This window comes from Staurois parvus, unplaced genomic scaffold, assembly GCF_062004578.1.
Source record: "Staurois parvus isolate SC_StPar_1 unplaced genomic scaffold, SC_StPar_1.0 ptg000257l, whole genome shotgun sequence".
Taxonomy (NCBI): domain Eukaryota; kingdom Metazoa; phylum Chordata; class Amphibia; order Anura; family Ranidae; genus Staurois; species Staurois parvus.
Genome location: NW_028318053.1, coordinates 2,441,134 through 2,457,149, shown reverse-complemented (window position 1 = coordinate 2,457,149; position 16,016 = coordinate 2,441,134). Strand labels below are relative to the sequence as shown.

Genomic DNA, 16,016 nt, shown 5'->3' with positions numbered 1-16,016 from the left:
ATGTTTCTACATTGAGATGTCACCATTCATATAAGGAGGGCTGCAGGAACAGCACGTGGCAGTCACTATACTTCAAGAAAGACCTGTAAATTACATTTAGGCCCTGTGGAACCAGGGTACCTAATCTATAAATCCACATTTTTCTTTCTGCAAAAGGACAGTATTAAAGTCCCCACATCTTTTGGAAAGATGAAGTAGAAAAATTCGCCATACCTTCAGACCATCTGGATTTCCATTATGATGTACAGCAAAATACATCTCTATCAGGCTATCTTCATCTCAATTTTTACTCTTTTTAAAATATAATATTTATTGCAGGGACATTCGAGCATATGGATCAAGCATGTTGTCAAACAGTTCACAAACTCTCGAATCTTATATTGTTTAGATTGATCCCAGTTGGTGAACACATCCATTCTATCAATGAATTTACAAATTTGACAATGACCACAGGCAAACATGCCTTTAGGGAGAGCAGTACTTTAAGCCAGGTATTTGTCAGTCATTTACTGAATTCAGAATGAACTAACATATCTCGTCAATTTTTGATGAGTCGTGCTACCAATTGAGGGCGAGTACCGCTATCTCAGCAATAGCTGGAGATCTAGTATGTAGATTCCAGTGTTTTGACAGGGTGTCTCTCACTTGTTTCCATTGTGATCCGAACCTGGTGATAATTCTTACTGGGGCTTCCTGGGTAGCATCCATTGCCGTAGGGGATGATGGACAGATTAAGCCATCTCTACTCTTTGACCATGCGTTCTTTCTCGCTTTCCTAATCACCTTATGTGAGCAACCTCTCTCCTGAAATCTGCCATACATCTTAGTAGCTCCTTTACTGAATTCGCTATCTTCGGTACAATTTCGATGAATTCGTAGAAATTGACCCACTGGAATTCCCTTTAATAGGGACCTAGTGTGATGACTATCTGCTCTCAATGGTGTATTAGCAGCAGTACTTTTCCGAAAGGTACATGTAGCAATTTTCCCTTCCGATATGGAGATCCTTAAATCTAAGAAGGAGATAGAGGTATAGTCGGCTACGTATGTCAACCTAATATTTCTAACGTTGGTTGAGTATCCCAAGGAACTCAACGAGTTCAGCCATATCTCCTCTCCAGATCATGAACAAGTCCAGGGGCGGACTGACCATTTGGAAACTCAGGCACTGCCTGAGGGCCCGGGGTCAGTAGGGGGCCCCATGAGATGCCCCTGGTACCTTTTTCATAGGCTTTTTTGAGTTTGGGCAAGGACACAGGGGCCCCATGATCCCCTATTGCCCAGGGGCCCCATGAGTTGTCAGTCCGCCCCTGAACATGTCATCAATGTACTTCAGCCAGGTAGCCACCCAGCTGAGGTACACCGGGAATCCATAGACTACCACCTCCTCCCACAGTCCCAGGTGCAGACAGGCATAGGCTGGGGCCCATGGGGCACCCATAGAGGTTCCAACCATTTGTTAGAAGTATTTAACTGAAAATTGAAAATAGTTATTTTGTAAGGCAAATTGTAGAAGGTCCAATATGAACTCATTCTGTGCTCCAATATCAGGGAATTCCATTCCAAGAAAATGTGCCACACCTCTGATGCCCCACATGTGTGGAATAGAGGTATAAAGTGATTCCACATCAATACTGACCAGTAGGGCCTCAGGAGGGATTTTGATTGTTTGTAATTTCCGTAGTATGTCCGATGTATCCTGTACGAAAGAAGGTAACTTAAATACCATATCTTTAATTAATGCATCTATATATTTCCCAATTCTTTCTAAGGGGCCTTTTATGACTGACACAATGGTTATCCCTGGTGGATTTTCTAAAGACTTGTGTAGTTTAGGGATAATATAGAAGGTCGGGTTATTGTATTATTTTACTGTAAGATGATCCCTTTGCTTTTTAGAAAGTAAATTTGCTTCCCTTGCTAGGGATACCTTTTCATTCAAGAGCTTAACTAGACTTGGGAAAGGATTATCCCTGATTCTTCTGTACGTAGACTGATCATTAAGTTGTCTCATAACTTCCTTCTCATTTTTTTCCTATTACCTCCTTTATCACTTGTCTTGATTACCAAATTTGGGGCATTTTGCAATTTGGATAGTGCTTTTCTCTCTACACCTGTCAGATTATTGAGTCCTGACCATGTCCACTTAATTTTGTGGAGATCTTCCTTGACAAGATCAAGAAACACTTTAACCCATTGATATTTGTGTAGTGGGGGCATTTTAGTGGATTTTATCAAGAGATTACAGGGTCGCCTGGTTATGGAAGATTGATCTTCAGATTTCATCATCTACATCATCATTTTCATCCAGCAGTGACAATAGCGTATTAAGGGCTTCTTGATCTAGATCAGCAATGGGCAAACTACGGCCCGCGGGCCGTATACGGCCCGGCGGACCTTTTAATCCGGCCCGCGGAGCTAGGCTCTCGCTAGGCTCCTCTCACAGTCCGCCCTGAAGACCGGTGTAGCATGAAAATCTGTCTCCTATGAGGATCTGTTCCCCTCGACGTCTCTGCGCATGTGCCGGAGATCGCCGATCGGCTGCTAATGCCTGAAACTGGCACATGCGCAGATACGTCGAGGGGGACAGATCCTCATAGGAGACAGATTTTCATGCTACACCGGAACGGCGCGGGAAAGGGCGAGAGGAACGCGCGGAGCAAAGGTAAGTGAATTGACACAGGGGGGACTTGGGGACTTAATATGGGGGATGAATTAATATGGGGAATGAATTACTATATGGGGGATGAATTACTATAGGGGGGGTGAATTACTATAGGGGGGATGAATTACTATATGGGGGATGAATTACTATATGGGGGATGAATTACTATGGGGGATGAATTACTATGGGGGGTGAATTACTATGGGGGATGAATTACTATGGGGGATGAATTACTATAGGGGGGATGAATTACTATAGGGGGGATGAATTACTATAGGGGGGATGAATTACTATGGGGGATGAATTACTATATGGGGGATGAATTACTATATGGGGGATGAATTACTATGGGGGATGAATTACTATATGGGGGATGAATTACTATATGGGGGATGAATTACTATATGGGGGATGAATTACTATGGGGGATGAATTAATATGGGGAATGAATTACTATATGGGGGATGAATTACTATGGGGGATGAATTACTATATGGGGGATGAATTACTATATGGGGGATGAATTACTATATGGGGGATTAATTACTATGCTTACTATGGGGGAATATTACCATACTTACTATGGATGACACATACACATCATTCATCTACTCTTGGTCCGGCCCCCGGGTCCATTATATGAACCCATTGCGGCCCTCAAGTCAAAAAGTTTGCCCACCCCTGATCTAGATCATCTTCAGGCTGTGTCATCACCCGTGGGTTATGCTCTTTTTGCTGGCTAGCCAGCTTATTTTTATTTCTATGCCACAGCCTGAAGAGGACCTTACGTAGAAACAAGCTAATGTCCTTATATACCTCAAATTCATCCATTCAGGATGTTGGGGAAAAGGACAGGTCCTTTTGAAGAAGAGTGGTATGTCTTTCTTCTAGATGTAAATTAGATAAGTACACTACTTTCATATCTTTTAGTAGGTTCTCTTCGTCAGAGGTTTCCATTATGCTATCGATACCATTTATTAATTTTCCACTCTGTGTCCTGCCCTGTCTCTGATTCCTCACTGGATTTCCTCATACATGTTCACATTCTTTTCCTTTTCCTTCTCCCGTTAATCCTTCCTTTTGTCCCCTCTTTTCTGGGCCAGGATCGATTTCCCTTGTCTGTACTTGGTCTAAAAAGCTACTGATCTAGAAGTACTTTCCATCTCACTATCAGAAGAGGATTGTATATTTCTAGAACGTGCAAGTGATTTAAAATTACTATGTCTAGATCTATTCCTTCCTCTAGTTCCTGTAAGATTGAAAATAATGTTATGTGGCTGCATCCCATTGTTCTATTGTTTGGCTGGCTTGGGAGCAAACTATTATGGGATGTGTTTATGTGTATTAGCTTAGTGGGGGGGGGGGTGTCTCGAGCAGCCCTCCCTCCTGATAGAACTGTCTGCTGGTGTGAAGTTTGAATACCTGTGTGTCTCTTGTTACTAAATGTAGATTGCCCCGTCCTGTATCATTATGCAGGGAGGGGGGATTTTCCGCTGAGTATATATATCTTGTATCTGTGTTTAAATAAAGAGTTCCATGTTTAGAAAGACTGGTGTTGTCTAGTCTTGTATGGTCGGCTGTGATGTCTGTTGTCAGTGTTCGGATGGGGAAGCGGTATTCTAATGGAAGCACTCATGCGCAGTCTGGGTCGGTTGCGTTACCACTTGTGCAATGCACATATGTTTTATTTTTTCTAATAAAAGCCCTTTGATAAAGCTGCATGGTCCCACATGAAACTATCTTTGTTCGGGGAATGCTTTTCCCTATGCACATCTGAACCCAAAGTGTCAGAGGTGTTGGGAGGCTTGCAAGGTCAGGGCAACCACTCGGGACAAGTATTATCAAATGGGGGGTAGCACTACACAGGTGTTCAAGGTATATTTTTCTTTTGCAATGTTTGGACTTGATTCTAAATTGTTTAGTATTTGAAATCATAGATTTAGGAGGGGAGTATCATGTTACACATGCATTGTTATTTGTTTGCCTTTAAATAATTTTGAACTTTCCTCATTCCATAGTTAGGAGATGCTCTGTATAGCTAATCCCACCTTCTTTTCAGTGTGTCTATAGTTTCTGTTCTGAGTGTATTTAATTGTTGGAGCGAAGCATACTAGGGAGGTATTTGCTAAAACTGGATGGTGCAAAATCTTGTGCAATTCTGCATAGAAACCAATCAACTTCCAATTTTTTTTGCCAAAGCTTAATTGAACAAGATGAAGTTATGATCCGATTAGCTACCATGTACAGCTGCATTAGATATTGAATGCACGAGTAAATCTCCCCCTATGATTTTCTACCTATCTGCTGTTCATCTGTGAAAATCAGCACAAGTTTTTGATTAAATCTTTCTGCGATCTGCCAGATGTCATTTGGATTGAGTCACTCTCTGCCAACGCTGTTGAAATTGTAAGTTATAGCTATCTCACTACAACTGGATAGGCTATAGAGATCACACTTGCAATGCTTACATTGGGCATGCAGACATGTCCTACCCAAACCATATATTTTCGAAAGGTATACAGTGCATCCAGAAAGTATTCATAGCACTTAACTTTTGCCACATTTTGTTATGTTGCAGCCTTATTCCAAAATGGATTAAATTCATTTTTTTCCTCAACATTCTACAAACAATAACCAATAATGACAATGTGAAAGAAATTAGTTTTGAAATCTTTGCAATTTATTAAAAATAAAAAACGACATGTACATAAGTATTCACAGCCTTTGCCATGACACTCAAAATTGAGCTACGGTGCATCCTGTTCCCACTGATCATCCTTGAGATGTTTCCACAACTTGATTGGAGTCCACCTTTAGGAAATTCAGCTGATTAAGAAAGGTATAAACCTGTCTATATAAGGTCCCACAGTTAACAGTGCATGTCAGAGCACAAACCAAGCCATGAAGTCCAAGGAATTTTCCGTAGACCTCCAAGACAGGATTGTATTAAGGCACAGATCTGGGGACGGGTACAGAAAATTTTCTGCAGCATTGAAGGTCCCAATGAGCACAGTGGCCTCCATCATCCGTAAATGGAAGTTTGGAACCACCAGGAATCTTCCTAGAGTGGGCCGCCCGGCCAAAATGAGCGATCAAGGGAGAAGGGCCTTAGCCAGGGAGGTAACCAAGCACCTGGTGGTCACTCTGAAAGAGCTCCAGCATTTCTCTGTGGAAAGAGGAGAAGAACAACCATTTCTGTAGCACTCCACCAATCAGGCCCATATGGTAGAGTGGCCAGATGGAAGCCACTCCTCAAATGGCAACCCGCCTGGAGTTTGCTAAAAAGCACCTGAGGGACTCTCAGACCATGACAAACAAAACTCTCTGGTCTGATGAAACAAGGATTGAACTCTTTGGCCTGGATGCCAAGCATCATGTCTGGAGGAAACCAGGCACCGCTCAATATCATCCCTACAGTGAACCGTGGTGGTAGCAGCATCATGCTGTGGGTATGTTTTTCAGTGGCAGGAACTGGATCGAAGGAAAGATTAATGCAGCAATGTATAGAGACATGCTTGATGAAAACCTGTCCCAGAGCGCTCTGGACCTTAAACTGGGGCCACGGTTCATCTTTCAACAGGACAATGACCCTAAGCACACAGCCCACATAACAAAGGAGATGCTCTGCATAGCTAATCCCACCTTGGCTACGGGCCAACTCTGTGAATGTCCTGGAGTGGCTCAGCCAGAATCCAGACTTTAACATCTCTGGAGAGATCTGAAAATGGCTGCGCACCAACGCTTGTGGCATCATACTCAAAATGACTTGAGGCTGTAATTGGTGCTAAAGGTGCTTCAACAAAGTATTGAGCAAAGGCTGTGAATACTTATGTACATGTGTTTTTTTCATTTTTTATTTTTAATAAATTGCACAGATTTCAAAACAAACTTCTTTCACATTGTCATTATGGGGTATTGTTTGTAGAATGTTGAGGAAAAAAATGAATTTAATCCATTTTGGAATAAAGCTGTAACATAGCAAAATGTGGCAAAAGTTAAGTGCTGTGAATACTTTCTGGCTTGTAGAATAAACAAATGTGCTAATTATATTTTGGGTCTCACAGTAGTTGCACAAAATGTTTATCAAAACAATATTTTTGGTAAATTGAAACTAAAAAATACTGCTAAATGCCTACCTAAATCTACAAGATTAAAACTGTATTGAGATTTTAAATAACAAATATTTGTAAAATTACATTATACTTTTTTGCAAAACAGTGAAAATCAAAAGGTAACCAAGACTGTAAATAAGCAACTTACTCAAAAAAACTGGAGGTTATCATTTTTCACTTACAGCTTTCAGGGTTTGCAAAATTTCATAAATTTTCTAAAAGCATAGAGCCGATACAGTGGTTTTGCACATAGCAGCCCCAATCCTCCTCTTCTCAGGTCCCCGTTGGCACTCCTGTCCCCTCATGCATCTTGCTATGGGGGCACCTAAAGAGGCTGATCTGTCCATTCACACAAAATGCGTGGCTCAGCTCCACCCCCGCTCTCTCCTCATTGGCTCACTAGCAACCAACTCCAAAAATCTGAAGTTTAACACCTTTTCACTTACAGCTTTCGGGAATTTTATTGGATCCCAAACCATACATTTTTTTAAAGCATAGGACTGGTAGAATAAAATAAGGTGCTAATTATTTTTTAGGTCTGGCAATATTTGCGCAAATCACTATTTTCTCTAAAAAAATACACTAAACTCATTATTAGCGGACACAAACTCAACATACTGTTCAAAATATCTGCTAAATTCCTACTAAATCTAAACACTAAAACTGTATTGAGGATAATAAAATAAATAGTAAGCGCTCATCAACAGTTACAGCAGCTGAACATTAAAGGAAAACGCATAAAAAATCCCAAAATTCATATATATACAAAATGCAGCGCTCTTAGAAAATGATGAAAAGTATTGGTAAAACACAGTCCAGTGAAAAAGTGCTCTGTGATTCCCAGTGCAAATGGTAGAAATTCACACTAACCAGAAAGCGTATAAGTAATACGCATGTGTACATATATCCTGAAGACTCCCCTCTCCTCTCAGGTCTGGTCAAAGAAATAGCTGGGAAAGATGGAAATCCTACGCCCTCATGTGGTGAAAGAATGGTCCAGCAGGTCAGAGAAGTATCAATCTGGATAAGCCTCCCCCTTCACAGGAGCTGACACAGGGATCACTTAGGGCTGTAAGGATTGAAGAAGCTCCTCTCACTGGAGTCCCCGGGGCAGAGTCTGAGCACAGGGCTGGCAGGAGGCGACCAGAGCGGAGTGCATGATGCGGCCAGACAGAGTAGAGATCATCCACAGAGAGCAGAGTGCCCAACACAGACTCAGTGCCCTTAAGGCCTTGTTCACATGAGACATACTACAACACATGCCCATGCGAGACTGTGTTTACCCACACAGGGATGCACAGGTGTTCCATGCATCCATGTGCAGACAGTCCCATTGATGTCAATTGGAACACAGTGGCTGCATGCACACAGCCGCTGCTCCCAATTTAACATCTGTGCAACTGCATGGCTCTGAACATAGGCGATTTGAGTTCGAGGACATGTACCCTCATGGATGTCAAATTAGGAGTAGCAAAAATTGAAACTGAAGTGCCACACCACTGCTAAGAGGTCTAGATACAACTTCTGATAAAACTCAGGGGGACAATCCAAAAAATTACCAATTTGTTTCGGGGATCCAGGAGCTTCATTAGAGCTTGATTGACAACAATGTGAACAAACCAGAGGTGGACTGGGCCTACAATGCAATTTTTTCCATGGTGAATTACAAGCACAGGTCTTGTAAGCAGCTTGTTTAGCAGAAGCTGTGAGTGGCATTTGTGGAATTTGATCCCCCTGTGGCTCCCCCTGCTGCAGCAGATACTGGCACTTGGGAGAGTAGGATAAGCTGGCATCACTGTAGTGGGAACCACAGAAGAAACAGTACAGCGGTGGGGACCAGGACAGAGGGGAACCATTTACAGCATTTGATCCCCCCTGGTTCCCACTGCAGCAGCTGAAGCCAGTGGAAGGGAGAAGCGGAAAATCCAACAGTGCTGCAGGAGGAGCCACAGGAGGATTGGTATGCCATGGGGGTAGGTGCCACATTGGGAATAGACACAATCAGCAGCTGATGAGCCACTGATCACAACTATTCTTTTGTTCAACAGAGTCTGCTAAACAATTCTACTCTAAGCTCATGGTCATTGAAGTGATACAGTATATAGCAGAAGGGAGAGTGCCATCTACATAAAACTTACTGAGCTGGCCAGCTAGAAGCAGTTCCTTGCTACTGTAGGTTGTATGCTGCTGGCAGTGAAAGTTTCAAAAGATTAAAAACATTTTATAAACATAGGAGCATATTTTAACAAGTCCAAATACCATATCAAAGTTTAACATGACTTTAACACAGCGATTTTCATTAATGTAAAATGCATCTAAATACCTTTTTTAACACTGCTGGGAGATGATCCCTCTGCACAAACAGATTCTGTGACAGACATATTCCTTATTGGTTCGGTTTGGATTTTGCCTTGTTCATCAATGAGAATTTCAAGGTCTCCTTTGTGAAACACTATTGAGAACGAAATGTCATGTTAATGCACATTAAAGAACATTTCAGCACTAAAGTGTAAAGATACAAATCATATGCTCATAAATGCAAACAAAGCTGACTTTAACTTGAACTTCTTAAGATGGCTACACAGCTTATTATATACACTGATCAGCAGGGCTTTGTTTCAGCGGGAACGTTGGGGAACGCAGTTCCAGCAATTCCAGCATTGGATGTACATAATCTGCATAATGGCAAGGGTTGCCAGGGTTTGCTGAAGGGTCTATTGATGCTTGCTGCTAAGGGATCTATTGTTGCAGGAGGGGATCTATTTTTTAGTGGGGGTCTGTGAGGAATCTGTTGTTGCTAAGGGGGTCTTATATTTGTGGGGGGTCATTTGTTGCTGGGAGGGATCTACTGTTGAGGTAGGGGGGTCTATTGTTGCTGGCTGCTGGAGGGTTTAGAGATTTGATGTTGCTGCTGGGGGTCTACTGTTGCTGGGGAATCTATTGTTGCTGGCTGCGAGGGATCTATTCTACTGCTTTATCTGTAATAAATTCCAAATTACTTAGCACAACAATATTATACATGGTTCTGTATTCTCTAAAAAGGGCAGTACTGAGAGGTGGGTAGAAGGTGGAACCAAGGAACGATGCTAGGAGGTGGCTAGGGGGCAGAGACAGGGGTAACTCAGAAGAGGGGAGTTCCTGCACCTATTCTCTGAGAAAAAAAAGCCCTGCTGATCAGCCATAAGATTTTCACCACTGACAGGTGCAGCCAGCAAGTAAACATGTTGTCCATGAAGTTGATGTGTTGAAAGCAGAAATAATGGGCAAATGTAAGGATTTAAATAACTTTGACAAGGGCTAAATTGCAATGACTAGATGACCCAGGTCAGAGCAATCTCTACAACTGCAGCTCTTTTAGGATGTTCCCAATCACTGCAGGTCAGGACCGAACAAAAATGTCTAAGGAAGGAAAACTGATGAATTGGCGATAGGGTCATGGGTGACCAAGGCTCATTGATGTACTTGAGGAGTGAAGGCTGGCCCGTGTAGTCCGATCCAATAGAAGAGATACTTGAGTTCAAATTGCTGTTAATGATGGCTTCAATAGAAAAGTGTCAGAACACACAGTGCATTGCAGTTTGTTGCACATGGGGCTGCACAGCCACAGATCAGTCAGGGTGCCGGTCTCAAGATGACCCATGTCCACAGTCAAAAGTGCCTACAATGGGTGCATGAGCATCAGAACTGGGCTACAGAGCAATGGAAGATAGTGGCCTGGTCTGATGAATTCAAGAATGGTTTGCGGAACACAACGACGAGTTCAACGTGTTTAATTGGCCTCCAAATTCTCCAGATTTCAATCTAGTCGAGCAATTGTGGGATATGCTTGAAAAAACAAGTCCAATCCATGAAGTCACCACTTCACAACTTACAAGGCCTAAAGGACCTGCTACTGATGGCTTTGTGCCAGATAGTACAGCCTACGTTTATAAGTCTTAGTGGAGTCCATGCCTCCACGGGTTATGATGGGTATGGCTTATGGCTTATGCTAGAATGACTAACATTTTTGTACAAGGTGTATATCACTATACTAAGCTATATTGTCAAGTTTATTGATAGCTATATTGAATGAATATATATATATATAAAAAAGTTTAATGATAGTGAAAATGTATCTTACAACTGTGAGGATCATTTTGTGAGGATGCATAATGCAGGAATGGTAGAAGTACTGAAATATTTACCTTTCCTGTAGAAAACAGGCTTTCCCCAGTGCCAATTACACCTGGTTATAAAATCTTTAAAGGTGTTGACAGTTGAAATTGCCCAATTTGCCCCTTTAGATCAGTATCTATAGAGGCAAACTGGCCAATTTCAACTTTGATTGTAACCAAATGCCTAGGCTTGTATGTGTGTGTGCATATAAGATAAAATATGTATACAGGTCCAGGTAAAGGTTGCTAAAATGTGATTATTTTGCTTTGGATGGAGTAGGAAAAGATTAGATCTTCTGTCAAGTTTATATTGCTGTCTGCATCCCCATTGGAGACATTCACCCCATTCACAATCCAAAATTTCACCAGAACAAGGTGTGGGGAAATGTTCCAATGCATCTGCATTGGAACATTTTCCCTCACCTTGTTTTGGTGAAATTTTGGATTGTAAATGGGGTGGATAGCCACCTGTTCTGGTGACAAATGTTGGTAAAATACCAACATTAGAGTAGAGTAGAGTAGAGTTTTGGCTGGGAGTTGAGGAGTTAGCATAGACAGGCAGGCCAGGTCAGCAACAAACCTTGACAGCACAGTACAAGGTCAGAATCCAGAAGCATGGTCGGGGACAGGCAAGATCATACATGGTTTGGCAGAATAAGGTAGAATTGTCAGGCAAAGAGTAATCCAGTAAGTTGATCTGATCTGCATTGATTGCATCTGTGAGACAGGTGGGACTACAGAGTACTAGGAGTAAAGGTTCTATGCAAAGTGTATAGTGCAAGTACAGTGACAGAGAGAACAGAGCCACAGTAGTCCCAAAGGCAAAGGGGCCCAAGTTCAACCCCGGGCACATGACAGGGCCCCCCAATGGATCCCCCCGGGGGCCTAGTAAAGCTTCCTGGTAAATGTAGCATGAAAGTCCCAAACGAGAGCAGGAACATGTATGTCTTTAGCAGGAACCCAAGATCTACCAGTCACAGGGTATCCCTTTCAATGCACTAATGAGAACAGGAGGAATCAGTTGTTGAAGCCTTGAGTACCAGTTAAAGACTGCCTTTTTGAGTAGAGAAACATAAAAAACTTGGTGTATTTGGATAGAAGGTTGCAATTTCAGGTGAGAAATGTTCCTGTAGAGGCTGATAAATGCTCCAACTGTAGGTAGTCTAGAAAGAGGCACAAAGTGACGCATCTTAGAAAAATGATCTACTATAACCTAAATGGTAGTTATTCCGGCAGACTTGAGTGGGTCCATAATAACATCCATGGCCTAATGGGTCCAAGGTTGTTGAGGTGTGGGGAGTGATTGTAGCAGGCCGGTGGGTAGAGTGGGAGGAGTCTTGTTTGCAGCACAAGTTGGACAGGCGGCTACATAACCCAAAATGTCCTTTCCCTCTGGGACCACCAAACATGGCACTCTAGAGTTTTTAAGGTGTTCATGACACCAAGGTGGCCAGACCACACTCCATCATGTGCCCAAAGAAGTACCACCTTCCTGAGTCAAGGGGGTACAAACAGATGATACTTTCTGACCTCGGGAAATATGACTCTGGGCCTCATGTAATTGCTGTGAAAGGGCTGTAGAGAGCTGTGCCTTAATCTTGTGAGGTGGTATTATCTGCTGTTCGGTAAGCGGACCAGTTTTGGAAGTTGTCTGGACAGAGCATCAGCTTTTTTTGTTCTTGTGTCCTGTAATATAAGAAAGAATAAAGTTGAAGCGGAAAAAGAAAAGAGCCCACTGTGCCTAATGTGAATTCAGATGTTTTGCTGTCTGGAGGTACAGGAGGTTTTTGTAGTCAGTCAGTATTGTGAAGGGCTTCGACATTCCTTCCAAGAGATGCCTCCACTCAGACAGTGTGAGTTTAATCATCAGTAGTTCTCAGTTCCCGACATCATAGTTAACTCAGCAGGAGAAAACTTTTTGGAGAAAAAGGCTACTGGGTGAACTTTACCAGTTTTTGGTTTTCTTTGAGAGAGCACTGCTGTTCTGTCTCTCCAATCTAAGCATTAAAAGTGTGATCTCTGTAACTTACAGTTGTGATGAGATAGCGATAACTTCAATCTTAGTTGAATAACACAGGCAGTGACTCGATTGGATGACACCTTGTAGATCTTGTGAAGTTTATTCCATAAACTGACAGAATCTTACAACAATGAACATCTGACAGGTCAAAAGATCATAATGTGATCTGCTTCATGACATGAGGCTTGAAGCTGAAATTCCTTACTGGGAAAAGGGGTGGGCTATCTATACAGCATGAACTGTACAGAGAGGAGCAGAGGCAAAATACAAAACACCTTAAGGCATATGACAGTCATGTGAAACATGACACTCCCCACTGAAATCTATGATTTCTATTATAACAAACTTTAGTCCAAAATAAGAAATGAAGATTCTTTCCAGGAACATCTGCAAAACAAGAAAGAAAGGAAGAACAAAGGAAAACAATGCAAACATTTAGCATAATACTTGCAGATGTTGGTCTCGAAAATCCAGGCTGAGACATGGAAATCCATATTCAGAGGGGAAGGCAACAACATGCACTATTCCTTCTTACCTCCCTTTAAATCAAGTTGATGACTTGTCTTCCTCTTTGGGCAAAAGAGGTACTAGTTCCTTTATGGGCCTGGAGTAAAGGTGTGCAGAACCTTCTTTCATGGTGGATATAGCCAAGATGTGTCCATAAATGCAGTAGTAGGTACTGCACAACTGCCGTGGTCAGCAGGGTTGAGGCTTGTGGGAACAACATAGTGCCCTTGTTCAGGCATAGAGAACTTCCTTATGCGTTCTGTTGTCGACATACACATAGAACTGTCTTGTGCGATTGTGTATATATACTAGCACTATTTTGCTGTCTGTATAAAAGTCAAAGGAGTCTGAAACATCTGTTTCAAGTTCTATCAGCTCAGCAATTTCCACAGCGAACATAGCTGCACAAAGTTCGAGCCTTGGAATAGTATGGGCAGGTTTTGGTGTGAGCTTGGTCTTGCTCATGATAAGTCCTACACCCACTGCACCACTGAGATCCATAGCTCGAAGATAAGCCACTGCAGCAATGGCTTTGTTGGATGCATCAGAGAAGACATGAATCTCTCTTTTGGTTGCATTCTTTAAGGATGCTTGGGTGTGGTATCTGGAGTTTTTCTAATGCTTTTAGAGACTGTTTCCAGGATTCCCACCTGTGTTGTTTCTCCTTGGGTAAGGGGGTTTATCCTAGTCTGAGCTTTCAGAAGTAAGTTGTCTCAGCAGTATCTTACCCTGAATGGTGAGAGGTGTAATGAAACCTAATGGATCATAAATGCTGTTCACTGTAGACAAAACTCCTCACTTTGTGAAGGGCTTGTCACAGGCTGATGCTTGAAATGTGAATGTGTCTTGTTTAACATTCCAAAGCAATCCAAGACTGTGTTCTGTAACAGAAAGGTCAGATCCTAGTTGGAATTTCTTCACACTGACAGCATGGTCATCAGAAGGAAAGGCTATCATGACCTTGTCGCTGTTAGAGATAATTTTGTGAAGTCGGACGTTTGCGGTGGCAAGCATGTTCTGGGTTTTAGTGAGAAGGTCAATAGCTTCTTCTACATTTGGCAGAGATTTGAGTCCATCGTCTACATAGAAATTCCTTTTGACGAACTGTCTTGCATCAGATCCAAATTCAAAGTCAAAGACCACCCTAATCTGATCAGGCTTGGTAGACACCAAAAGCATGGTAGGTACCAACATTCTTCTCCTTCCGTAAGAGGAGGTGCAGCCTCAGCATGATCTCTCTCAAACACCTTCTGCATAAAGTCCACAAAGTGCTTTTCATCTCAGGCTTCTGGTTCAAACTGTGATTTAAAGAAACAAAGTGTGATTCTGCGTGTACCCTGTTTGGTAGTCTCTTTCATGGGGTACGAAATGGTACAGGTGCTAATCTCCAGTTATGTTCAACAGTTCAAAAAACTGAGTTTTTGCAAGAGATCTGTTACTCTGATCATCCAGAATAGTTTACAGTCTTTTCAGGTTGACCTTTGGGGTATACACGTACCAAGCATATCTTTGTACAGGATTTTTCACAGAATCCTTCTCCACAGACCTCTGTATATGTAGAGAACACTGGGTGGTAGGCGGTGCTTGTTCTGGGCGCTCCCCGCCTTGCTTTGCTTCAGAAAGATTGTTTGTGAGCGTAGTAGAGTTGTGAGAATATTGATAAAGAGCTTGCACATGGTCATCACTGTCACACTTTATACATCTGATGATTGCTTTACAGTCCTTTGCAAAGTGTTCTGAGGAGGCACAGCATTTTTAGCAAACCCCAAATTTCTTCAAAAGTTCCTTGCATTCTTGGAGGGTTTTCTTTCTGAAGCCGATAACATTTCTTAAGTGGATGTGGTTTGTTATGTATTGGACATTGGCGATTTGGATCCTCAATTTTCTTGTTTTGATCAGTCTTTTCAAGAACTGTAGCAGGCGCAGGTAGAACATTAGTACTTTTTACTAACGCCAGACCTCTATGGTCTCTGTGCGACATACGTGTGTTTGTAGGTCTTGGAGAGAGTGTACTGAGAGAGTTACAGTCCCCATATGAGAAACGTGGGTCATTCTTCGTGTCTGCAATTCTTTTGATGAACTCACAGAAGAAGAAAAAGGAGGAAAGGCAACTCTATGTTCTTCCTTATACTTTGATCCAAGCGCTGCCCATCTTTCTTGAATTCCATATGGTAGCTTGAGAACAATAGATTTGATGCCGTGAGAGGTGTCAAGGTAACTGAGACCAGGTAAGTTGATGTCAGCCTTAGCAAGTTGAAGCTCTAATAGAACATCACTGAGTTCTTGAAACTAGACTGTCGCTAGCAGAAATCCTTGGGAAGCTTTGCAACCTTTTGAATAAAGCTTCTTCAATGGCCTCTGGGCTGCCAAAGGTATGTTCAAGTCTGCCCCAAGCAGCATTAAGGCCTGCAGCAGGGTTGTCAATATGAACTGCTTTGAGCCTCTTGATGCGTTCAGTAGATTGGGGACCTAGTCATCTGATGAGCATATCTAATTTCTCAGTGGCATTGATGTCTAGATCACTCATTGTGGCCTTAAAAATGGATTTCCAGCCTCTG

General features: G+C 42.3%; 1 protein-coding gene across 8 annotated transcripts in view; it reads right to left on the bottom strand.

Moving 5' to 3' along the window:
* MSANTD3 (Myb/SANT DNA binding domain containing 3) overlaps positions 1–16,016 on the bottom strand; it is a 517,687-nt gene that overhangs the window by 224,608 nt on the left and 277,063 nt on the right. For 7 of the 8 annotated variants that reach the window (XR_016313266.1, XM_089681050.1, XM_089681044.1 and 4 more), the window contains one exon: positions 9,101–9,229. The exons of the other annotated variant lie outside the window; for it this stretch is intronic. Coding sequence is in view for 6 of the 7 variants with exons in the window: in XM_089681050.1 (XP_089537176.1) it covers positions 9,101–9,229 (129 nt within the window). In the remaining variant the exon portion in view is untranslated. The remainder of the gene's footprint in view (positions 1–9,100; positions 9,230–16,016) is intronic. 8 annotated transcript variants of the gene reach the window in all.